We start from the raw sequence: 24577 nt of genomic DNA on the forward strand, positions 1-24577 counted from the left end.
TATTTTGGCATCTCTTAAGAATGCTCTCTCGCTCTCTTCCTCTCTCCTTTCTCTCTCTCTCTCTCTCTCTATCTCTCTCTCTCTCTTTGCGCCGCCTATTCAAATCTAATTAGTACATTTCTTTTTTAGGTTTATATTTTGTTTATTTATAGTTTGTTCGGTTTTTTCTCCTGTACTACAAATGTTTAGGCTAATGTTTTGTTTAGTAGATAAACTCGGGGCATATACTGGGCCAATGAGCTGAACAAGTTGCCAATGAGCTGCTTAATTTAGCTGTGAAATTTGAATTTTAAAGATTATCCTAATTCCAAGTATTCGTATTCGCATGAAAAACTTCTTTTTTGAATAAATTATAATGGAGCATAAGCATAGTGATTTCGCTTTCAGCAAAAACACATTTGCAGCAAATTATTGCAGTTAATTGGCTCAGCTTAATTTTTACCTGGGGGTTGTCAATCAAATTTCACCATAAAAAATCCAAAAACAACAAAAAACGTGCGTAATTAGCGTAGGGAAAAAATGCGTTTGCCTATAATTATGATTGCCCCTAATAGCGCATTGTTCAAAGATCAGAAAGAGCAACAGAGAGAAGCGAGAAAAAGAGGGAAAGTGCCGATAGTTGGCGATAGATGAGAGAAAGAGAAGAGTCAAAGAGAAGAACTAGAGAGCAATTGAATAAAATAATTAGATGGGGTTTTGTGTGGAGTGTTAGAGCGAGATGGATGCTATAAGGGGGGTAAAGGACAAGAAGGAAGCTAGATAGAGAGAGAGAGAGAGAAATGTATGAAGAATAAGACAGAGAAGACATTGAGGACGATATTAGGGAGAGAAGAAATAGAGAGGAGCTAAAACGGCTGTCGTGATAGACTGAGATAGAACTAGAAAGAGAGAGGGTAAGAAAGGGAGAATGGTTGGTGGACTGAGAGAGAGACCGGTATGGATAAATTATGATAAAATAGATCAGTAGGGAAAAAGGAAAGACCGGAAGAAACGAAAAAGAATGGGACAGAAAGATAGCTGGAGGGGATGATCCCTGAATATATTCTTTTGCTATAAATTTTATTATAAATTTACATTAAATATAATCTCTTTTCTTCTTTTTGCATTGTAGCTTTAAAGCAAACTCCACGCCATTCGATATCTCGGCGACATCGGCCTTCAAGCCCACGAAACCATTGGAAATCCATCAGCATCCGCATCAGCACCAGCTGCAGCAACAACAGCATCAGCCGCTAATCTCGCCCATCACTGGACAACCGCTGAGCCACGTGCCAGCACCGCTGCTGCTCTCCTCATCGACCCACTCGACGGCCGGCAATTCTTTCCGCTTGGGACGCAGCTCGACGCAGCCACGCCTGCTGCAGCTGACAGTGACGGGGACTCCGGCACCGACACCGGCCAACTCTTCGCACAGCCTGCACCGCCAGCATTCGGTCAGTGATAGCATCAACGCCAGCCTAAGCGAACAGCTGACATTGTCTGTGGGCAACAACGATACGGAGCACATCTTCGAGATGTCCGGCATAGACAATGACTCGGCCATTCAGTCGCTCAGCGAAGACGCCTCCACGGCCACCCAGTCAAGCACTGGCGTGGGCGTGGCACGCAGCAATAGTGTTCGTGCTCGAGCCAACATGTTCCAGCAGCTGCAGGAGCAGTCGCGCAGCCGACGGGAGGCGGCCGGTAGAGAGCAGTTGCCAGCGCAGTCGCGTTCATTCGCCAGCAGTCAAGGTGAGTACAACAACAACAATAGCAACCGCGAAATCAACAACAAAGACAGTCCGCAAATATCATCAACATAACAGAAATTAGCATTAGGCCATTAAGAGTGAAAGACCTGTGGGAGGGACTTCAGGGGGGCTATGGAGCAACTGCGAACTTTATTCGCCATTGGAGCAGCGATGCGTAAAGCAACAATAACAAAAGACAGTTACGTTTAATACGAGTTCGTAGTAGCAGCTACTAGAGTGGTTCGTGATGTGTGATGTGGTTCGGTGTGAACAGGTTAAAAGAACCGGTTCTTAGGTCCAGCTTAAAGCGTTAGAAAGTAGCGAATTCAAAACTGTTTTTTGCACATTTATTTTATTTAGTAATTATACCATTTCTAATTGCATCCCAAGAGGTGAGTTACCTTAGGCAAATCTTTGAATTGAATTAATCTAAATTGCTTTCCTCTTAGTGACGTCTTTGTACATTTGATATTTTGATCAACAATTCAAAATCCTCATTTCTCACTCTCTTGAACCAAATTAAACTCCATATATAAAGAGCAATCCAGGTATAGGAATAGATCATCGAGCCAAATGGCTTCATTAGACTTATTCTTTCTGAGCTGCGTTCTTATAGATCCTCTAAAATATAGCTCAAGTTGTCTTATTCAATTGAGCTAGTTCATTCTCTGGAACTAGTGAAAGAGAGCATATCCATTGAGTACCATAAATTAAGAATACTCCACAGTGTTTGTTTGATATGGCAATGGGTTTCGGTCTGGTCAGCACGCCGATTCAGTGAACGCTCCATGGGCGACACTTTATATACAAACATATATATTTATATATTTTGCAAGCGTGTTGTTGCTACTGCTGGTTTAGTGGCAATTCCATTATGGCCGGCATGGTTGTTGTCCAAGTTAATAAGCTGTAAAATGTGTGTCACTTGCTCAACATACACCTGCTTCTCTCTTCCCCACACCTCTCTCTCTCTCACTCTCCTTTGCACAACTAGTCTGGCAATCAGCGACTAATTGAGGTTTGGTTAACAAAGCAGAAGAGAGTAGAGGAGAGAAAAGGGAAGAGCGAACGAAGTAGGCTTTGATAAAGTTTAGATTTAATGAGAGTGTCTCGTCTCAATAAACACACAGTTTCTACGTTGACAATGTTACACAAAGACGGCGTTGAGAGCTGTGTCGAAAATTTGAGTACGTCTAGTCATTTATTAAGTAAATATGGAGTCAATGCTAAGTGCACAAGTCAGTTTGAACAAAAATTTGCAGTTCCAAGTTGTGATCAATGTTTTAATGAAATTAGATCGTAAAGAAAGTGAGTGGGCAAGAGACGAAAAGAAGACAGCTGGCATATACAAACATTAAAGTTAAATACAAATACTAATTCTATCTCTCTCTTTCTCTCCTATTGCAGCAGTAACTCCTCACCACTCGCCGCCACCGTCGGCAACAGCCGAAGCTGCCGCTGCTAGCTCGCACAATTCGTTGAACGACGAGCCGAGTACACCAAATACAACACAGGACACGACCGATGCTGATTTCGGTAAGTGCCAAGAACTAACACATACACATACACACACTCACAAAGAGGGGGAGAGCGAAGCAAGCAGCTCAGCAAAAGCCAAGAGCGCAGGAGAGCCATTCGTTGCATGTGCTCGCACTCCATCTCACGCTCTGGCTGATGCTGTTCCTGCCTGTCTCGCTCGCTCTTTTAGTACATGTTTACGTTTCATTTGTGCTCTCTTTTGTTTTGCGTGCCTGCATCGCAATTTGCCAATAACAAATAAATGCATATTGAATGTTGTTCTTGTTGTTGCTGTTGTTGTTGTTGTGACTCTCTTTAAGTGTAAGTTAAATATTTGACTTTCTTTGTTGTTGTTGCCGTTTCTTTTCATTCAACTAATTGCATTTTGTTGTTGCCCTGCTCCAATTATTAAACAATAAATGGGCAACTGAGCAACATAAATCGCCATAAAAAGTGAATAAAACAACAACAAAACATTAATAATAAAAACACATCTCTAATTATATTCTTGGCATGCATTTTGAATTTTTTAATTTTATCTAACAAATTTTTTAACACTGTTATAGCTGTTGCTGAAGTTGTTGTTGTTGATGTTGCCGCATGACGCATGCAACAAATAAAAAAATTCATACACATATATATATAATTTTTACACATTTTTTATGTAATTAATTATACGCCACGTGAGCTTCGATTTTCATTTTGATATTCAATTGCATTCGCTCATCGTTTTCCTTTGGATTTTACTATTTTCAATTGCATAGATTATTCGTTAGCTTTTAGTTAATTTAATTAAGCGTTCATAATTGTATAGTGCCTTAATTTAAAGCTGATTTTATATTTACCCAGTTTTGGATGAGTTGTGCTTCCTCTGTTTATTATATTGTTTGATATAGCTGTGTCAGTATGTTTATAGTATAAATAAGTGAACTACTGCGTGAATGTGTTATACTTGGGGTGTTTTACACTGCAGCATAAGTAGCTGGTATACTGCGAGAGAGTGTTGTACTACAGTGGACTAGATAGACTGTGTAAGTGTTATTCCACAAAATGTGCGATTGGTATATAAATTTTTGATACTTTTATACTGCCTGAATAAGTAACTGCCATACTCTACATGAGCTGCAGCATATGTAACTGGTATACTGTGTGTGGGTTATAATATATTTCTAGTATCCTTCTTGAATGTGTTATGCTGTATGAGAGTATTATCCCATGTGTGTATGAGTGTGTTATACAATACTTAAGGAACACTGTGAGTGTGTTATATTCGATTCTAGGTGTTCTCTGAAGCAGTTATACTCCAATTTGTCTGGTGTATATAATCCTTGTACTGTGATTTAGTTTACTTTGTAAATATGTTATACATGATATTTGCTATACTGTTTAAATTTGTTATATTTCTCGTGAGTGCTCGCTCTCCTCGAATCTATTAAAAGTTCTTAAAGAAATGACCTTTTCTCTAGAATCTTCATTATATAACTTCTTGCCAACTATTCTGGGTTTTCGAGCCCCTCGTAGGAGCAGCACAGTCATTGACCTCAACATTAATAGCTCGATTCATCGACTCATTCTGTGGCTATTTATTGCCATTATTTGAATGCGACTCACTCGGCACTAAGTAGCAAGATTTTCAGTCCCTGAGTTTCTAGTTAGTTAGCCTAACAAAAGCGCATAAAGCGAAAGATGGAAATCGAAAGCTGCGCTGAAAATGAAATGAAAACGAAAATATGAATAGATGAATAGCAGAAGAATAAAGCAGCATTTGAAAGAGACAGCATAAAGAAAGAATCAGCTGGGCGACACAAAAGGCACACACACACACACAAACACACGACAAGTCGTCAACAGATATAAAAAAAAAAAAAACACAAAAAAAAATCTCAATAAAAATTGTATACATTTATATATATATATAAAAAAAAGAAAAACAGAAAAAAGTCACCAACTTTCTAAGTGGCACAGCATCAACAGCCGCAGCAGCTGATGAAGAAACCAGAGCGAATCAGAGTCACCAATTGAGAGGCTGTATTTAGTGTTTAGCGATCCATTAATGTGTACGAACGTCCAACGACAAATGCTTATCGCGCAACAACAACAACAACAAGAACAGCAGCAACAATTGCAACTTCTGATAAAAACTCGCAGTTCACTGCGGCAGCAGCATTTGTCGCCAGTTTACACTTGTCGCAGCAACAACAACCACGAGCAGCAGCAGCAGTGAAAAATATATCTTTAAAGAGTTTAAGCAAAGAGTCAAATGATGCGTAAGTCAAGTGCCACGCCCCCACCCTCCTGAATGTATATTAACTGCCTGCAACAACAAACATCCTTACCATATATCCTTCTCCCATATATATATATATACGCACAGAACCCTCGTCTTTGTCGCTGGCCGAACGTCTCGCCTTCTTCAGCAGCCTCTGTGAGAGCGCCGCCTGTGGCAGTGGCGGAGCAACAGCAGCCAGTGGAAGCGCTCGCCTCTTCAGTCGTCCCAACAGCAGCTGCAACTCGCGCAGTCCGCCCATGGATCGCCTGGCGCGCAGTAGCACAGCGGGCAGCAGCGGCAATGTCACGCCCACGCCCATGGAATGCTCGCCCATCATCAACGACCTCAAGCAGGAGCAGCCAATGGAGCCAAAGCAGCCGCAGCAGCAGCAACAGCAACAGCAGCAAATGGAGCCGGAGCTGCCGCCTACGCACAATGGCTTCCATCAGCTGACTCGTTCGGCCACCGCGCCCACCTCCTCCACATCGACCGTAGTCACTACAACGACAACGACAACGCCGCTGCAGAATGGTGCGCCGCCAGCAACGCGTCGCATGCGGGTGCGCACAGTGGGCAAATTAGTGTTGCCAGCCACATTCCTCAGCGATCGCAGCAAGAGCGACAATAGCAACAGCAGCAACAGCAGTAATATCAGCAGCAGCCATCGCAGCAGCTGCATCGGACGCTTGCAGACGCTGGAGGACATACACATATCGATGGGAGTGCGTACCATAGGCAAGATCAAGTCGCCCTTCATCGAGCAGCAGCAGCAGCAGCGCCAGCAGCAACACCAGCAACAGCAAGATCAGTCGCAGCAGCAGAGTAAAGCAGCCAAGATGGATCAGCAGAGGTACAGCAATGGCGCCAGTGACAGCGGCTCAGACTCAGGCAAAGAGAATCAAGCGGCCAATCAACAGAAGCAGCAGCAACATCAGCAGGAGGCTCAGCAACGGCAGGACTTACGTCATAGGCACTTCTCGCATATCACCGTGCAGCAGATGCCACCGCAGCAGAGCATCAATCGTCGCCATACCACAGAGCTGTCCGGCAGTTCCATTGGCACCGTCTGCATGGGCAACAATCGCCCGAAGGTAAACGAGCGATACGCCAAATACTTTGGCCTAGACGACAGCAGCAACGGTCAGCTGCTCAAGACAGAGGCGCTCAACGAGCACGTGCGTGTGCCAGCTTCCCAGATGAGCAACAACAGCAGCAGCAACAGCAACAGCAGCAACAGCAACACCAGCATCAACAAAAGCAGCAGCAGCACCAGCATCTCCAGCAACAACAGCAACACCAGCATGGTGCAACGGCGTCGCGAGATGCTGAAGCGTACACGCGCCATGTCCATGGAGACGTCGATGTGCGATGGTGGCTCGATCAGTCCGACGGCCGTGCCGAGCGCCAAGCGGGCGCATTCGCCGGCGCACGGCTGCGGCGGACTGAACCGGATAGCTAGCTTTGAGGATATTGTGGTTACGCAGGACGAGCTGCATGCGGCCGGACACGAATTTAAGCGACTGTGTGGCGAGATTTTGGGCACATGAAAAATTGTAAATTTTTTGGCTAACCTACATAAAATTTCACAAATTTTTCGACACGTTTTCTCAATTAGCTTGGAGAACTAGCATGCAAATTTCTATTTCGATCGGCATTCCCTTTTCAAATTCTTGTGCGCCAATGGGTTGCAGCGTGAGCTGTTCTCCCTCTCCTTTTTTCCCCACCCCCAAACACCCTCATTGAAGGAAAAAAATGAATGTGCTCAATGTGATTTGTGTAGATGATAGTTAGAGATGCGTTCGCGCTCTCTTGCTCCACACTTCCTTAAAACGAATCGAATTATTCAAATCAATAAATAAAATAAAATAATAAAAATAAAAATAATATAAAATAAAAACAAAAAAACACATAACTAAAAACATCCCCAAAACGAAACGAAAACGTAATAGTTGTATATCAGATATATTATTACTATTATTTCCAGCAGAAAGAGGGGAAGATATATATAGAGAAAGAGGGAGAGATGGGGAAAGAGAAATGTATAATTAGGCCAGGGTCGGAGCACTTCCAGTAATAAACAGTTATTAGTTATGTTAATTATATACATATATACATATATATATCTACCTATATATTCTATATTCTATTCGATATAGTGTGCAACTACTTCTGTGTGTGTGCTTATTTATGCGTTTTTTTATTAATTATTTAATTATAAACGAATTGTACCTTAAACGGCATTAATTACATACATATTTAATTATACTTAATTGTATTATCTATGCGAATTGTTGAACGAGTAAATAAATGAAACAGTTATGCGTAAAGATCCATGTAAGAATTCACTTGAAACTGCATTTAACTGAGTAAGTACCAAGCACGCCTTTCTATGCACTTCTCACGGCAGTGTCTATGCATGCAATTGCCTATTTATGCCTGAAATTTGATTTGATTTTAGCTTGAAATGCTTTTTGGTAAAACAATTGTAGATATACCTATTCTCATAGATATGCGAGGGTTGCCTGAAAAATTGTTGACTAAATGTTTGTAACTAAATCTGCTTCGAACTTCACTTGAAGCTACTAACTTTTTCAGTCCACCCTCGCCATAGACATCCATTTATATAAAAATTGTTTCTTATCTAAATTTCCCTCCTCTTTTCATATAGCCAAGCCCCCTGATGCGCCCAAGGGCATATTGAAGAGCGGCAAACCCTTGGGCCTGGGCTTGCCCATGGGGCGTGGTCTGATGCCCATCGATCTGAACGCAGAGCTCAAGAATCGCCTGCAGCGCTCCACGCATGCAACTGTTTCGAATCTAAGGAAATCGGCGACGACGACGAATGCAACGCGCGATGAAACGGACAATGCAGCTGCAGCGGCGCCAACGAATCCTCAGCGCAACTTGGCACAAATACTGCGCAATGTGTCCAAAGAGAATGCCACGCCCACGTCGGCGCATCATGACGATGCCGTTAACCTAGTGCGCAACCTCACGTCGATTGGGGCGCCACGCCTCAGCGGCGATGCAGCTGGGAGCAGCAACAATTGCGCATCAGCATCCGAGGGCGAAAGCTCCGGCGGACGGGAGATCGATGCGATAATTAAGAATAGCGCCGTGGCTAGACGGCGACGCCAGCAGCAGCAGCAGCAGCAACAGCAGCAGCAACAACAACATCAGCCAGATGGGTGAGTCCTTGTTCAAGCTGGAGTCAACGCTAACTTGTGTTTTTGCCCTGTGCCGTGCGCTGTTAATGTATTAACCGTAATGCTAAATATGTGTATTACACATACACTCACACACACACATACACTGTGTCATACATGCATCAGTATGTGCGCTGTTTATGTATTAACCGTTAGCTACTAACTTAATTAATAAGCAGCCATAGTATATACATATGTATGTGTAAATACACAAAAGTACACACACACACAAACATACGTAGACAGAGTTGTATGTGCGTGTGTGTGCATCTCAAGACTGGTTCCATTTATGCAAAATTTATAAATATTTAAAATTACACCTAAGCAAGATATTTATAGAGTACATAAAAGCTGCTCGACTTTGGTATACCCTGTAATTGGAGACGTAAGAGTCCTAATTTTTATCAATGTTTCCATAAAACATTTTCTAATCGTCTGTCTGTGTTAAGCAATAATATTTCTATACTGATAAAAATCAAATATAATCAATTTCAATGCAAAGAACAAATAAAAGTTTCCTTGACAAAGTGAAACCCATTGCTCGATGCTATTATTGGCGACCTGTGCAACCGCCGCAACAGACACGACAGCAACAACCACAGCAGCAACAACAACGACAACAATATCAAATTCAACTGCAAGTGCTATATCAACAGCAACAACAACAACTACAACTACAACAAATTTTGTTCAACAAAAACTAAAAAATATACTTTGTAAAAAAATGTTTATCGACTAGCTAATAAGTTCAATTTGCATTGCTTACTAAATAATATTTAAAAACAAAAACAACAACAAACATTGAACAAAAATCTATATTTATTTATGGAAAAACTTAAATAAGTAACAAACTAAATTTTGCCACATATTTTTTGCGTGACACTGAAATAATAAATATTAATAATAAAGTTGACAAAAATCCCAATTAACTGTAGTTTTGTTTACAACTAATCCTGCTGTATTAATAGCATTCAAATGCCTGCATGTTCGTCAAAGTGAATAATTTAATTTGAATTGCGCGCGCTTCACCTACAGTTGGCATCGCTTGCTGATGTGGCAGCCCTGGTTATGCTAACTTAATTTCTGCCGGAATGTTTTCAGAACTGTATATTTTAATTCGAAAAACGCGCGCATGATATACAGCTGACAAAGCTTACATGTGTAGCAGCCCTGGTTATGCTAGATGAACTACATGTAGTCAGTTCTTTAAAATATAATAGGCGTGCACACTTATTGCAATTTACAACGGTTACAGGGATGTTAGTTTACATGGGTGATACAGTAGCCCTGGGTATGTTAAGCTAACAGACTGGTTTGTGTACATGCTTAACATAATTGCTCCTCCCATGCTTTGGATAAATATCAGCTGTACACTCTGTATCAGTTTGAGAGTCACTGTGGCTGGTATACTCTTGACTTTTGGGCTTTAAAATACATAAATATTTACGTTTGTAGGAATTAAAACATAATGTTTAATAACTGCCAGTCGTTACAGCTGTTGCTTACAATTGAGTAGTTGTTTCTTTATCCGAAGTACAAATTATATATAAAGAAACATTTTACACACCGTATGCTATTTCGCCGCAGTCAACGGTCGAATTCGCTGGGCGAATGTGATATTCATGTTTCGGTACATTTGTAACAGCAGACTTGCAGACGGTTAACATTGCATTAGCTAGTATTTTGGTTTCTGCACTTGGCGGGAGTAGACGTGTTGCGGACGACGCTCTTATTTTGTAGGTGTTTCCTTTCGATTCGCGCGCATTTTGTGCCGGTCGCAAATCGCAATTGAATAATGCACTTTTAATATTGTACGCGCGTGTAAGTGTGTGTGTGTGTTTGACTGTGTTACTTGTGCAAGCCAAAGGCAAATGCATAACTGAAATACAAAAATAACAGCAACAGCATAAAAAAGGAAGAAAAAGAAAAACAAGCTACGAGCGTCTACACTGTCAGCTGCATTTTCGCTTTTTGTGATCAGTTCTCAATTTAATTGCATCCAATAATTGGCTTCAATTGAAAGTGCAAGTTAAAATGGCAGCAAGACCCACAACGTCGTTGGCTTAATACAAAATCTGTAAATCGTGAGAGAAGCTTGCGGGCTGCATCGCTGTAAACAAAGGTTTGTAACTCCAGCTCTGAACACTGAAATCTTCGGGTAGTTTTTATGACTTGATAGAGCGGGATGAAGAACGCAACAGGGAGAGTGTGAGAGTGAGAGAGAAAGAGAGAGAGTGAGCGCGCAAATACAATTTGAAGCTGACCAGTTTTGCACAGACTGTTTGTCGCGTCCCCTTTTGCGCCCTTCTTTGTTACCTGCTGCAACGAGCTACACACAGCGAGCAGCAACAACAGCAATAACAGCAAAGATGATAAAAACAAAATACAAGTAAAAAATAACCCAAAACTGTAAATCGCCTTGTTCGCTTCCATTGAAATATTTGCTGATTCAGCAGCAGCAGCAGCAGCGACGCAGATTTCTGTTGTTGTTGTTTTAATATTCTTGTTGCTTTACTTACTTTTTGTTGCTGTTGGTTTTTTGTCTCTTGTTTGTTGCTGTTTATTTGCACTTGGACATTTGAGGTCTATTGCTCTTCGCGTATTCAGTTTTGTTTTTTTTGTTGCTGCTTACAACAGCGGCGTTACCTGCACCTAGTTAGTGCAGCTTTATACTGTGTAATGTAGGCAGGAAAGGGTATGCTGAGTTTATAGCAATTGCAGTAAAATGACTGTGGGAAAATAATAGTCTATTATACTGTGTAATTGAATGCATTGACAAATTTGAGATGTATAGAAAGAGACATTTCAATTGTAATTGTATGTACTAGATTACGATCTACAGGCATGTCTAGGCCTCTAGAATCACTTAATATTTCTTAGTATATGTTCAATTGCATTCAACAGTCGAGCCCATTCTTATAGTGCTAACTGCTAACTATTCCTCTTCGCTATACCATGATATCTCTTCTTCTTGGCCTAATCCTTCAATTATTATACATATATTTAACTCTTTAATGTTTTTTGGCTCAAGGTCTTAAATGCTTAACTGAAGCATTCGCTCGGATATTAATCACTAATCAATCACGCTCCCTCATTATATTTCGCACACAACAATTCATTTTATTGAACAAACAATTTGAATCGGTGGAGCTCCTTATCAGAGCAATTTGCCGTGTGTTTGCTGTATTTCGTAATATTTTGTTGTTTTTTGACCTGCCTTCAGGCAATTAAATAAACAAAAGTAAAACCAAAACCAAATTCAGGCACCAAAAAAGCAGAAACTTAAATGGAGACCGCAAAAAAAGATGCCTTTTCGCTTTTACAATGAATTTGCATAATTTTTGGTGGCAATGAGCGAATAAGAAAAACAAGAAAAATAAGTTAAAAATGTTGGGTATGCCAGACGCTGCTTTGATTTATAGCACACGGGCACATATGTATTTACATATAGTATATGTTGCATTAGATAAGTTGTCGATCCAGAAATAGACAATAAATTGCGCTTATCTCGAACTTTCCTTGTCTGACAATCGAAAGTAGTTTCAAGTGGCAATTGGTAAGTAGTCGTAGATATCTCTCTCTATATATATGTAGATAAGTGTAAGTGTAAACATTTATAGAAATGCATATGCATATATTTACGTTTTATACGTGTATGTACATATGTCTATATCTGTATATGTGCACGTTCTCAGGAGAAACGTGAGGCTCAATGCTAATGAATTAAGTCTACAGAAAGCAATAGAAATAGGGAAACACTCGGCGAGCTAATCGACTGTGTATGCACATATATGGTATAGATACAGACATACATGCATTCCTATAGATGTATATAATGTATATACATATATATATCTAAAATTTTAAAATTTATATTTAAATATTTTATCAGCAGCTGTTTGTCTGTCAGAATTCTAAGAGTCACTTTAAGTCTGAAACGAATTGATGTCAATGTTATACGAAAGGGTATACAAGTTGAGATATGTATGTAAACATGCATATATACACACAAATATATACAGATATACACATACAAACATCTAGAGCACTATTTGTTAGCTGCAGCTGTTTGTCTGTTCGAATTGTGAAGCTCTAAGTTGATTGATGTTCGAATATAACACTTTCGTTGTCTGCATACATGTATAACATTGTTTGCTGTGCTACTCTGTTTGCTGTACACATATACATATATATATATATATATATATATATATATATACATGCATACTTACATTTGTTAACTGCAGTTAGTCTGCTCAAATTCTAAAAGCTCTAATCTGATTGAGTCATGGGAAAGAGTATAACACTTTCGTTGTCTGCACACACACACACATATATAACACTGTTTACTGCTCTACTGCACACACACACACACGTACAGACTCGTGCAGCTGTGACCTCGCTGGCGCTCATAATTGAATTCATCGCCCGACTGATCGCACGCCATTGGGATAAATCTCCATACGCTGATGATGAATTATCAACGCTTTTAGTTGCCGAGCAATGCGTTCGTGGCCTGTGATCTATCGATCCGAGCAGTGCCATTAATGGTAACCTCACAAATGGAGATGCAGGCAAACTGGGGAACCGAGAAAACTGAAGTTTTTTTTGTTTTCCATTTTAAAGGCAGCAGGCCATAAATTATGAGTGTGTGTGTGTGTGCTTAACCCCGCCTGCTCTCTTCAAGCCAAATCAGATGCATTGGAGCATTAAGTTTTCTGGATAGCTATAAATACGTTTTCTCGTATATCTTGATCGAAACGAATGGAGTTGTTGTGCCAGCATCAGCATTCAAATCAATTAAATTCGAGTTGAAATTTAGGTTTTATTTTTATTTCGGCTTCCTCTAGCAGGAGTAGGAGGAGGCTGCTTTCATAGGCAGCTGGTTTCTAATTTCACTTGTTTAAAGTATTACACAATCCCAAGCAGAGAACGTTGACTCTATTGTCGCATTGTCTCTATGTTTCTGGTCTATTTATCTCGTTTACGCTTGGTTCAGCTGTTTCGACAACTTTTTGTCCAACTTGCATACCCTGTAAGCAACGGAAATGTGTGAGAAGAGGTGTGCTCACTTAAAGTAAGATCATTAATCATACTAATATGTGCATAGTTAATAATAACGTTAAAGGTTAAGTTTATTGAGGAAAATCGATTAGGTGTGGGAATGGGCATAATGGAGTTGGAATACTCTGTGTATGATGATATACTTGGGGGTATGCTGCTTGAGATATTGATAAATATTGAATTAGATGTGAGAATAAGCAAGGAAAAATAGAGTCTACATACTAAAAATAATGAAAATATTTATAGGCTTCAAATTTGTTGAGTAAACTCGATGAATATCGAATTAAATGGAATACAATTTATGTTGAGTAAAATATTAGGCTACCCTCGCATTATTTCACATCCGACTGAATTTGTATTCAATACTCTCCTCCGTCTTCTGTTTTCCACATAATTCGATTTATCGATTTTTGGCAATAAATTATTAAGCTCTTAATATATTCGTTAATTTTATATATATATGAATATATATTATTTTATTTTATTTATATGCCGATTTTTTTCGATTTTCACTTTTTTTCGCACATTTTTGGAGACGGGCTCAGCTCAGACTTTCCAGCTGATTAGACAATGTTTGCTTCCCAAATGCGCTCCTATTGGATTTTCATTTTATAAAAATCTGCTTTAACTTGAATAATATATGTTTTTTATTTTATTTTTTCTCGAACTCTCATTTGAGGGAATTAGCCAGAAAATATTAGAATTGTTAGGAGATTAGCTATAATTAGGTGCTTCGCTTTTTGTTTTACTTTTAATTAAGTAGAATTAGAGTGTGCACAAACATGTGAAGGAGACGCTGTGGTTGCTGTGGTAATTGTAATTGTAATTGTTAATCAGCTATCAGCTGCGCCCACTTAATTACTTTTTATTTTTAATGAAAATTAATTGCAAATTGTTGGATTACGCAAACATGAGAGTGTTGCAGTTGTGAGGGCACTGATCCAGACAGATTGAGAGTCAGTTGAGGAGGTTATGTCTGGCACGATGTTTCTTCTGTAATTTCTTTGTGTTTGTTTCTCTCATGTTCTATTTGCTGGCAGCCAAAATGTTGACAACTCATTAGCTCAACAGCTCAACCAGGGAGAGGAGAAGAAGAAAAAAGTAGATTGTGGCAGCAGCAGCATCCAGGCTTTGGTACAATGAACTTGGCATGCAAGATTGTTGCCCTGTCTGTGTCGTGGCCAGAGTCTCGGCTACTTTGTGGCACGCTGCATGCTGCATGCTGCACGTTGCACGTCGCGCTTTGTCTGACAACTGCTCATAAATCTGCCGTTGGCCGAGCGGCAAAGGCAAATCAACTGCTCCAATCGCCGCAGCAGCGTGTGCTTAGAGTAGAACTCCGACTCCGAGTCCAACTGCAACTCGAACTCGAACTCAGAGCCAGCTCTTTGTGTCGGAGTTTGCATTGTCTCTCGACTGTGTTATCATCATCGGGCATTTACTATTTCAGCATTGTCGTCGCTGTCTCTGTCCCTACTTCTGCCTCTGCCTCTGCCTCTGCCTCTGTCTATGTCTATCTGCACTGTTTCACATCTTCAGTTCATTGCATCTTCTGTTCATTCAATTCTCCTTTGTCTTGTCTGCCACTCCAGCTAGTTGATATATTCAGGCTATGCAGTCTGTGCCGGCCTCCTTGCTGTTTCCTTTTAGGGCCATTGGCTGCCAGTGTCTAACCACAATCAGCGATTCGCCTTCTGGGCGTCCTGTCAGCCCGCGTGACACACAATAAATGTTTATTTGATCAATTGAGTTGCATTCTGCAAGCCCTAACCATGCTGTGCCTCTGCTTTCAACTGTCTGCCTGTCACTCAATCAATTAGATAGAATTGGTGTTGCTGTTGCTTCTGATTAGATAGGCATTGACAGCGCATCGCATCGCCTGACAGTTGTTCTCCATAATCTAATATAATCGGATAGTAAATGTTTATGCTGAAGGGTGTCTGTCCCCCCTTTATAGATATTCCTGTCAGCTGTTGGGCAGGGTAGCTATTAGTCTATCACTGCCGCTTAGCTCTTATATGGTATTCAAATGATGTAGCTACTTATTGCTCTGTCAGCTGGAACTCTGTGAGGCAGGAAACACAAATTACCGTGGGGATGCAGCCCATGCTGAGATGGAGATTATAGCTGCAAGCTAAATGCTCGTAATTGCCTTCGCCACGTTGCCACTTCCTTAGCGGACATGCCACACGCTATGCAGCATCCTCTGGAAAACATGTTCGCTCCTCTGGTTAATCGGTTATTAATGACTTTGGCGCAATTAAGTAACGAACACAATGGAACAGCAACAGCCAAAGCGTTGCACTCGAATCGCCGTCGTCGCATCGCAGGCAGCAACGGTCAGCAGGAGGCGTTGCAAGTAAAAGTTGCAAACCGCAAGTGAGGCACATTGCATTAAGAAGAAGAAGCAGACAAAAAAAAACATACCAAAAAGAAAACATGCAAACACACACGCCTTAAAATGTGAAAATGCGAATGACCCGAATACACAGACGTGTGACGAGACACACACACACACACACATTGAAATTGAGAGTATGGGGCGCATGCGCAACGAGCTACAAGCGCGGCAAAGTGACACACGCAGACACACACACACACACACACACGCACGCTGATCAACGCGGCGCATGCGCAACGCGCAGCAAGCGGCAAGCAAATGCCTTAAAAGGCAGCAACGCCGCCGACGATTTCCTTTTCTGTTCGGCTTTGGTATCATTGTTGTTGTTGTTGTTGTTGTTGTCGCCGTAAAACTAGTTTTGCGTACAGCATTTTGCTTTTTTTCTTGAAATTTTTATTTATTTCTGCTTTTGGGGACAACTTGAGCACTAGCTAGCTGCACCTGCACCTGCACTGAGTTGGCCAGTTATCCCACACACACACACACACACACACAACCGCACAACCACACTCACACTACATGCACTTTTATTTATGCAAAGTATTCAATTGATTTGCTTGCTTTGTTTGTTATGCTTGACTCTTGACTTTGTTTGGCTTGGTTCTCGCATTCGATCCAGTGAAAACTTTATGGAAACTCGTTTAGCTGACTCCGTCACGTGGGCTGGCTGCATAGCCATGCCGCCTCCTATTTCATCACCGTGTAGAATCGCACAGGTGTGTCTGCGTATGTGTCTGTGTGTGTGTGTTTGTAATTATATTTCAACATAAATTAGCCTCAAATAAGCTGTAGAATGCATAAACAACAAACAAAGAAAGCTCCAGCTGGGAGTGCTCGACCTAGAGATACCCTGTTTGCTGAGCAGAGATGCCTCTATGAGGTCTGCTGGTTTAATTTGGAGTCACAGGCAGGCAAATGGCTAGCTCGACTCAGCTCATCTAGATCTGGTTTATATATACTTGATATGCTCTGCTAGGCCTTCTTCAGCCTGTTGCATACTCTTTCACAAAGTTATCATACCCTAACTCCACATTTTTAATGCATACAGGCTATAATTGAGCTTTCGTGCTGATGAGGCTGACGACAGACTAATCTTTGCATATAAGTAAAGCTCTACTCTAATCTCAACCCAAGTACTATATACAGACAAGATGTGTTTAGGTAGCAAGAGTCTTTCATTTATTCTTAGCTTAATAAATTTTAAGCTCTGCTGGAATTTGCTTGATTTAATTATAAATAATATGTAAACTTTTCTCTCTCGCTTTCTATGCGACTTGAATTAATGTGGTTTATCAAGGTGTTTTAATTATCACACGTTAAATATTTATTGCTGTGGCAGCTTAACGATTAAAGCTCCTACTTCATTGCCCCTCACGTCTAAGACACTTTGCTGCAACTGGTTTTATTTTCCATTTCTAATGCTTATTAGCTGCATTCAGAAACCTGCTTGCCCATGCCTAAAGCGTGTGCAGCACGGCCAATAAAACGCATTAAAGAATTTCTGCACCATTGTTGGATACCAAGAATAACAATCAAGATCCAGATCCAGATACACATAAGACTGCGATCTTGACCATATAAATTACTGCTTCGCATACCATGCCAATTGCGCTAATAAATAGCCACCTGCTTTAGGCCAACAGATGCTAGGTGTGTGTGTGTGTGTGTGTGTCTGCCTGAGTCTCTTGGAGCCCTAGACAAGTTCAAAGCGGAAACTTTGAGAAGCTGCCGCACATAAAAGGCGCACACTCAGCTCCATAAAAGGCAAATGTGTTGCCCAATCGTGTTTGCCAAATGCGTCTGATTATCTATCTACCTGTCTGCCTTATATAGCCTATCATTTCCAATAGCCAAACACATTAATTTCTAGCTCAGAGTACCAAGAATTATTTGAGAAGCGTTTCTTTAATCGAGTCTTTTATAAGCATCATCATTTTTCAATAGATTTTTTATATAAATGTTTTTGTTTATTTAAATTTTTTCTTATCTGGTCTCCAATTATCGTTGAGTGCTAATAAAGACGGGAGAGTCTCTGGTAGATTATCTCGAAATTCTTTCGCGTTGATGTGTCTAAGTAGCGAAGGTCAGAGAGAAGCAAGTGCTATAATCGGAACTGACTGACTAGCAAATGCACTAAACTATATATGGAAATGCCTGACTAGCAGGCGCCCTAGGCTCTAATTGAGACTAGTAGGTACTCTGAGTAAATTTGTATTGTATAGATATACTATACTATACTTTACTATATTATACTAACTACTAACTTACTAACTACTATAACTGTTGTATAGATATATGTGGACAAACAGTAAGTGATTCTCTATGCTTCCTATTAAAAAATTAAATAAATATGTTTACTTTATTGACTCTACCGATCGCTCTCATGTTATGTTACAGATATTTGATATAGAAAATCATTATACCCCTTATATTAATTGGCATTTTCTTCAGAGTATAATTACTTTCTTTAGCTAATATAGTTTGTAGTTGTTATGCAATATCAACTTATCTCTCCAGTCTAGAAATTCTTAGAGAATTTAGAAAGTTGTTGTTGCTGCTTATACAATGTTGATCTCTTCTGGTTTTTGACATGTGCTTTAAATATATATTTTGATAAATATTTGCTGTCTAGTGTTAGATGGTTAGCTCTTGAAGAGCTTCCCAAAGAAGTTGACAATGCGCTTTGGCATTAGTTTAGCAAGTTTAAAAGCTGCTTGAACTGATCCTCGAGATTGGCCGGTGCTTCCGTGGTCACTGGCTCCGCCGTGGTTGGCGCCTCGGTGGTCGTCGTTGTCGTTGTGGTCGTTGTCGTTGTTGAGCTGCTGCTGGTGCTGCTGGTGGTGGTGGGTATAGGTTTTGGGCTCATTCGACCATCGAGACAGGCCTGCAGGTAGTTGTAGTTGCTGGCGGTGGACTCCACGTAGCTGCGCTCGGCCTTGTTGTTGCACTTCTCATGATTCAGATCGATTAGGCGATAGCGTTCCTGCAGCAATGTGGCCGACTCAGAGGCATTGCCCGAAATGCCGTAAGTGGAAATCGTATTGTTGGAGCCCTATTGGGGATTACATTGAGATTTAGCTTCACTCTTGACATACGCTGTCATTTCTACTCACCGCTGCCGCATGGCAATTGAAGGAGTCGAGCGTGCCGTTGACCTTGTTACACTTAGTTAGTGCCCTACACACGGATTCGGCAGATAGTTCGATGCTCCTGCGAGTTGGCAGGAAGTCGATGTCGATGCCGCGACGTGATCTCTGCGCGTCCTTCAGACAAGCGCTGTAGGCTCCACTGTACTGCTCCGCAATGAGATTCGATTCGCCAATGTAGCCAGCAAAGCAAGACATCGAAATCATCGGATCGCGACGCGTCACCCGAGAGCTGAAGAACAGACGGGTCAGACCATCCTGGGTGGGCATGCCCACATAGGGAGGCAATGGCTTCATCAATGCCTCGGTAGAGGCGACCATCATTGCGGCCAGGATTATCAGAGGCTTAACCGATCCCAGAGACATGTCTGCAGAGTTTAGAATGTGAACTGCTTTTGGCGCAGTGCGTCTATTTCGACTCGTTTTTATATGCAGACTGAAGATGTCTGATAAGCTCATTATGTGATCTCTCCTTCGTTATCATCTTGCGAATTTTTTAATTTTTTTTTTTCTTTTTCGTAAATGAAACTAGATAAATAGACCTCCATCCGTACGCTTGTTTATTTACAAACGCGTCATTCATCAAATGGTGTGTGGAAACTACGTCTGAGATTGTTTGTCAAGCTAGTATTCTCTATGGTCTATTTGCAGACATCTAAGAAAACGCTAATTGCACTTTTATTTTCGTTTATTACATTCATAATCGGCCGTAGTAAGTTGACGCTGCACAGTGTTGCAGTACCCAGAACTGATGTTTGCTTTGCGCTTAGCGAAAGATAAACCGAAATTTATAGCAATTTCCGTTGATTTGCTACACAAATATATATCTGTCTCACTCCACCAACGTGTTGATGCTCGATCTCGGCAAATATTGATCATGTGAGTCAAATGATCTAATTTAGATAATGTGCTGCATGATGCATCTGCGGTTGCAGTTTATCTAACCTACTTTATGATAAGCCCATTCAAATATCCCCTTAAAGGGACTCCCATATTGTCAGGGATAACTTTAAGTACTTCTCTCAATTAATCTTACTCAAAATACTTCCTTTGTGAGTCACGAAACTTCTCTAAACCCAATGAAACAACTCGAGAAACTCTTTCATCAAATTCATATTGAAATCTTGCACGTATTTGTATAAGTAACAACCATATCCTTTTTAGGATCCCTGAATTTATATGCTAGGTACTTTATGTTACGTATAGAATGGTACTTTCGTAATGCCACACAAAACTAGACCGATGCCTATTTCAATCTTGGCCTTAGGGCTATATGCATGCCCGTCGCTGAGCGCAATATGAAGTTCATCATGGGTCTTATCTCTGGGCCCTTTGGCAGCAGCTCGTAATAGCGTACCACCTTGCTGAGCAGCATCTTCATCTCCAGCATGGCAAACTTTTGGCCAATGCAGTTCTTGGGTCCAGCACTGAATGGCAAATAGGAGAAGTTGGCAGCTTGCGGCTTGCCATCTACCTCTGCCGTGTCGTCCAGGAAACGCTCTGGCTTGAAGCTGAACGGGTCGGGAAAGTATTTTGGGTCCCGATGCGCAAAGTAGAGCACCATGTAGATGCTGGTGTGTGCCGGTATTATCTGATCGCCAATCTTGAGATCCTTTCGCGTATATCGGCCAACCGCTGGCACCGGCGGGTAGAGCCGCATCGTCTCTTTGATAACGCACTCCAGATACTTGAGCTGCTGCAGCTGCGACTGGCTGATGGCGGCCCTTGGATCGTTGCCAAGCACTCGCACCAGCTCCTCATATATCTTCGCCTGCACAGCGGGATGCCTGGCTATGGAGTAGAGAGCATGGGCCACTCCGCTGCTGGTCGTATCATCGCCCTCGAACATGAACGTGTCCACCTCCTCGCGTATGTCCGCATCCGTGAGCGGGCTGCCTTGAATGGAGGCTTGAAGCAGAATATCCAGGAATGCCATTTGCGGTTTTCTGCCGATTTCCTCATCGCCCAGGCCTATATGTTGGGTTAAATGAGAGAGATGATCATTATTTAATTGTAATGGTTGTTAATAATTAAGTGTAATTCAAGTGTTATCTCGGCTTACTCAACGGTTTGTAGGTGCCGTCGGCCTTGGCTCGCTCCACCGCCTCGCGTCGCTCGCGAATGACCTTGTCGGTGAAGTCATGCATGATGCGAATATCGCTCACCAGTTTCCTGTGTAACAATGGAGCCGTAACTCTAAAGAGCCACTCATAGCGCTGAGAGAACTTAAGCATGCGATCCGGCTGGATGTAAACGACGCTGAAAGTTTGCACAATTATTACGTTACGTTACAAATGCCCGCTAACTATTCATTGCAAAAATGCGGTAATCGCTCTGTAGGCATACTCAATAAAAAAAAACCCGTTTAGTTTCACACTTGACTCCTAACACTGTTCACAATTTAATTAAACAGTTAAGTAGAGCTCATCAACTAGGGTTGGCTTTTTAACATCTATATAAAGGGCGCGAACTTTTTATCGATATATTTTCCCATGAAGCTAGGAGAATTTTGAGGTCGATGTACGCTGTTATAGAGTAAAGAGATCAAGATCAAGAGATCAATTGGTTCTGCCATAGAGTTACATTTTTTTTAGAGATCCTTTCTTCCTTAGGATCTATACATAGGGAAAATCTAGTTCATCCTCACCCCATCAGATTTCTTGTATTGAAACCCCTCTGGAGACCCCATTTACCCCTTACCAAATCTAGGTATCCAAGAGTCTTACCTCTTCAACGCCTTTATATAGGGAAAGTCAGGATCGCTTTGTGCATTTACCTGCACGCCCATGGCCGTCTCTAAGCAAATTATACCACATTTACTTCTTGAACTGCTTACACAAACTGAGCTACGCACCTGTAATAATATCGAGGGCTGCCAGCGATACATATTTGAGCGTGTCCACCACCTGTTCGCCATCGGCCACTTGCTGTAGGCTGTCCACCAAAATGTCGGCCTGCTTGTCCATAATACCCACGTAGTGCTCCAGTATTTTGAAATGGAAAACTGTAGAGAAGACTTTGCGCCTGGAGTGCCATTTCTTGCCCACGCTCACGAGCAGTCCGTCGTTGAGGAAGGGGCGCAGGAACTCATATAGCTGGCCCTTCTCCAGCAGAGTGGTGCTACTCAATATGGCCTCAAAGTGTTCCAGTTGCGTCGTGTAGACCTGCGACTCGTTGAGTATCCACAAGCGAAAGGTCTTGCCATAGCTGCTGAAGCAGCTGCCAACATAATCGATGATATCTGGGCGATGAAGAGAAAGTTTATAAGAGCCAAGACTGGAATGCAAACTAGAACTCACTGTCGGCGCCCAGCTGCAGTGCCTGAATGCCACATCCGACCAAGGGCAGCGACAAGGGGCCCGTAATTCCCGATTTGCTCAGTACGGCATAGCTGTGGCGCTTGCATACAAAGTCCCAGGTCAGCAGCAGGGTCAAAGCGCCAACTAGTAAGGTCAGCAACATGTTAATAAAAGCGCGCACAGATTGAGCTGAGTTGCTCGGAACGGAGATTAAGAGACAAATGTTTGTATTGAAACAGATTCACTGCTATGTTGTTGTCACCGCTGCGTGCGCGACTTGACTGTGCTATCTATCTAGGTGCTAGCCGGGCTAACCCGGGCTGCCTCCAGAGTCGCGTCCTACTCAGAGTCAGAGTCAGCGAAGCGCATTGTTAGCTTAAATTTTATATAGAGATTTACTTACACCAAACTGGTTTTGATTCGATGTCGTTGCAGCAGTGTTACACCCCTCTATGCATCTATAGCCGGACCGTTTAAGTGTGAGCTGTATTCTTGACTTATAATTAGCTTACAAATGGACTAGGGAAAATTATCTAGTTCATATTGATAATTAATATTCATCATTAAAATTAATTATATAAATGCATTCGACTTAAAGTGTCAATGTCAATTTAACTGTGAACTTGCAACAACCTGAGTAATTCTACTACCTTTTTCTCTCTGTGTATCAAATCATTATTTGAACGGCACCCAGCTTGAGTTGTTTGCATTGTGGAATATAAATACAAAAAAAAAAAAAAAACGCGATCTAAATAAATGAACCGTATTATCAGAGAATTTATTAGAATAATCAAATGATTTTTTGTTCAGTACCCAACATAGAAATACCCTGCCCTTAGGTGACAAACTGTTGTAATATTATAGGCTTTCTGCCTCTTAAGTTTGATTATTAAAAAAAAATTAAAAACATTATTAAGCAATATAACAAAATGCTGTTGAAATGTCTAGTCAAAGTTGAGAAATACTTCAAAGCGCCTTGGCTTGCTCTACAATTAAACTGCGCCCTGTTTGCTGCAATGTAGATTCCATATTAAATTAGCTTTGATATATGTAAATGAATGATAAGAGTCAATCCTACAATACCTAAGCCCAGTGTCAGGTTGATTAAAAACCCAGCACAGGCAGCAAACGTGTCAGCTAAAGAAAGGTTTTGTCAACCCGGCAGTGGAACCGAAACAGCTGTGGGGGTCGAGCTACAGTTGAATGGACTGCGACGACGACTGCGACTGGAACGGCGACAACCGTTGTTTTAGTTTTTTAAAGTTGTGTTGAACTTGTTTGCAGAGTTCATGCCAGTTGGAGTTGGAGTAGGGCTAAGGGCAGAGAACGGAGTACGACTTGGGGGCATACACTCGAGTACACTCAATTAAGTCACGGCCAAGGCAAGAACGAAGCGAGCGCACCGGATATGTTTATTGCGTGGGCTGGGCCAGCGAATCAAACAAGTTATCAAAGTGTCGAGAAGCCAGTCCGTTCTGTAACAGACTGACAAAACGGTAAACCAGAGCGTCACATAAGAAAACCCGTCAACACGTTCAAAAATTGTTGTTGACTCATGATTTTCCCATGAAACCAGCGTGAATCGAAATCAAAACCGGAAGATTTTTTTGTCTTTGCGCAGACTTTACGACAAGCTGAGGGAGTGGCCGGCAATCAATAGCTGCTGCCCGCATCTGTGGATGAAGCTGAAGTGCAGCAGTTGCACGTGCGGCACGTCTGGAGCAACAACCCAGCCGCACAACATCCCCAAATATGTATAGAGTTGGAGGTGTGAGGGCAGCACTGAAAATGAATGAAATATTTCCCTTTGTCGTCTGTGCGGAGTTTCTGACATTTGCCAAAAATGCATTTTCATGGCTCTTAGTCGAACAGTCTGCTACTCTAGCCACTTGCTGGAACACCCACTCAGTCCATGCTCTCTCTCACACTCTGTCTCTTCCTTCT

General features: G+C 41.6%; 3 protein-coding genes across 9 annotated transcripts in view; 1 reads left to right on the plus strand and 2 right to left on the minus strand.

Moving 5' to 3' along the window:
• LOC6581429 (supervillin) overlaps nt 1–24577 on the plus strand; it is a 111105-nt gene that overhangs the window by 69037 nt on the left and 17491 nt on the right. For 3 of the 7 annotated variants that reach the window (XM_044009625.1, XM_044009628.1, XM_044009630.1), the window contains 3 exons: nt 1112–1731; nt 3138–3266; nt 5623–7844. In XM_044009625.1, the coding sequence (XP_043865560.1) occupies nt 1112–1731; nt 3138–3266; nt 5623–7064 (2191 nt within the window). In that variant the 3' untranslated portion in view covers nt 7065–7844. Of the gene's footprint in view, nt 1–1111; nt 1732–3137; nt 3267–5622; nt 7845–8185; nt 8710–9225; nt 9448–24577 lie in introns of those variants that run through there. The other 4 variants (XM_044009629.1, XM_044009631.1, XM_044009626.1 and 1 more) reach the window with 3 other exon arrangements.
• Nucleotides 18515–19747, minus strand: LOC6581431 (probable serine/threonine-protein kinase irlC). Its single transcript, XM_002007125.4, has 2 exons — nt 19302–19747; nt 18515–19240 (listed from the first exon to the last, which is right to left on the minus strand). Exons 1-2 carry the CDS (start codon nt 19698–19700, stop codon nt 18878–18880), a joined length of 762 nt encoding a protein of 253 aa, XP_002007161.1. The 5' UTR covers nt 19701–19747; the 3' UTR covers nt 18515–18877.
• LOC6581432 (probable cytochrome P450 4d20) lies at nt 20005–22985 on the minus strand. Its single transcript, XM_002007126.4, has 5 exons — nt 22634–22985; nt 22189–22575; nt 22061–22130; nt 21397–21593; nt 20005–21305 (listed from the first exon to the last, which is right to left on the minus strand). The coding sequence occupies exons 1-5, from the start codon at nt 22794–22796 to the stop codon at nt 20581–20583; spliced, it is 1542 nt and encodes a 513-aa protein (XP_002007162.2). The 5' UTR covers nt 22797–22985; the 3' UTR covers nt 20005–20580.

Source organism: Drosophila mojavensis, unplaced genomic scaffold (genome assembly GCF_018153725.1).
Source record: "Drosophila mojavensis isolate 15081-1352.22 unplaced genomic scaffold, ASM1815372v1 contig_74, whole genome shotgun sequence".
NCBI classification, from domain to species: Eukaryota; Metazoa; Arthropoda; class Insecta; order Diptera; family Drosophilidae; genus Drosophila; species Drosophila mojavensis.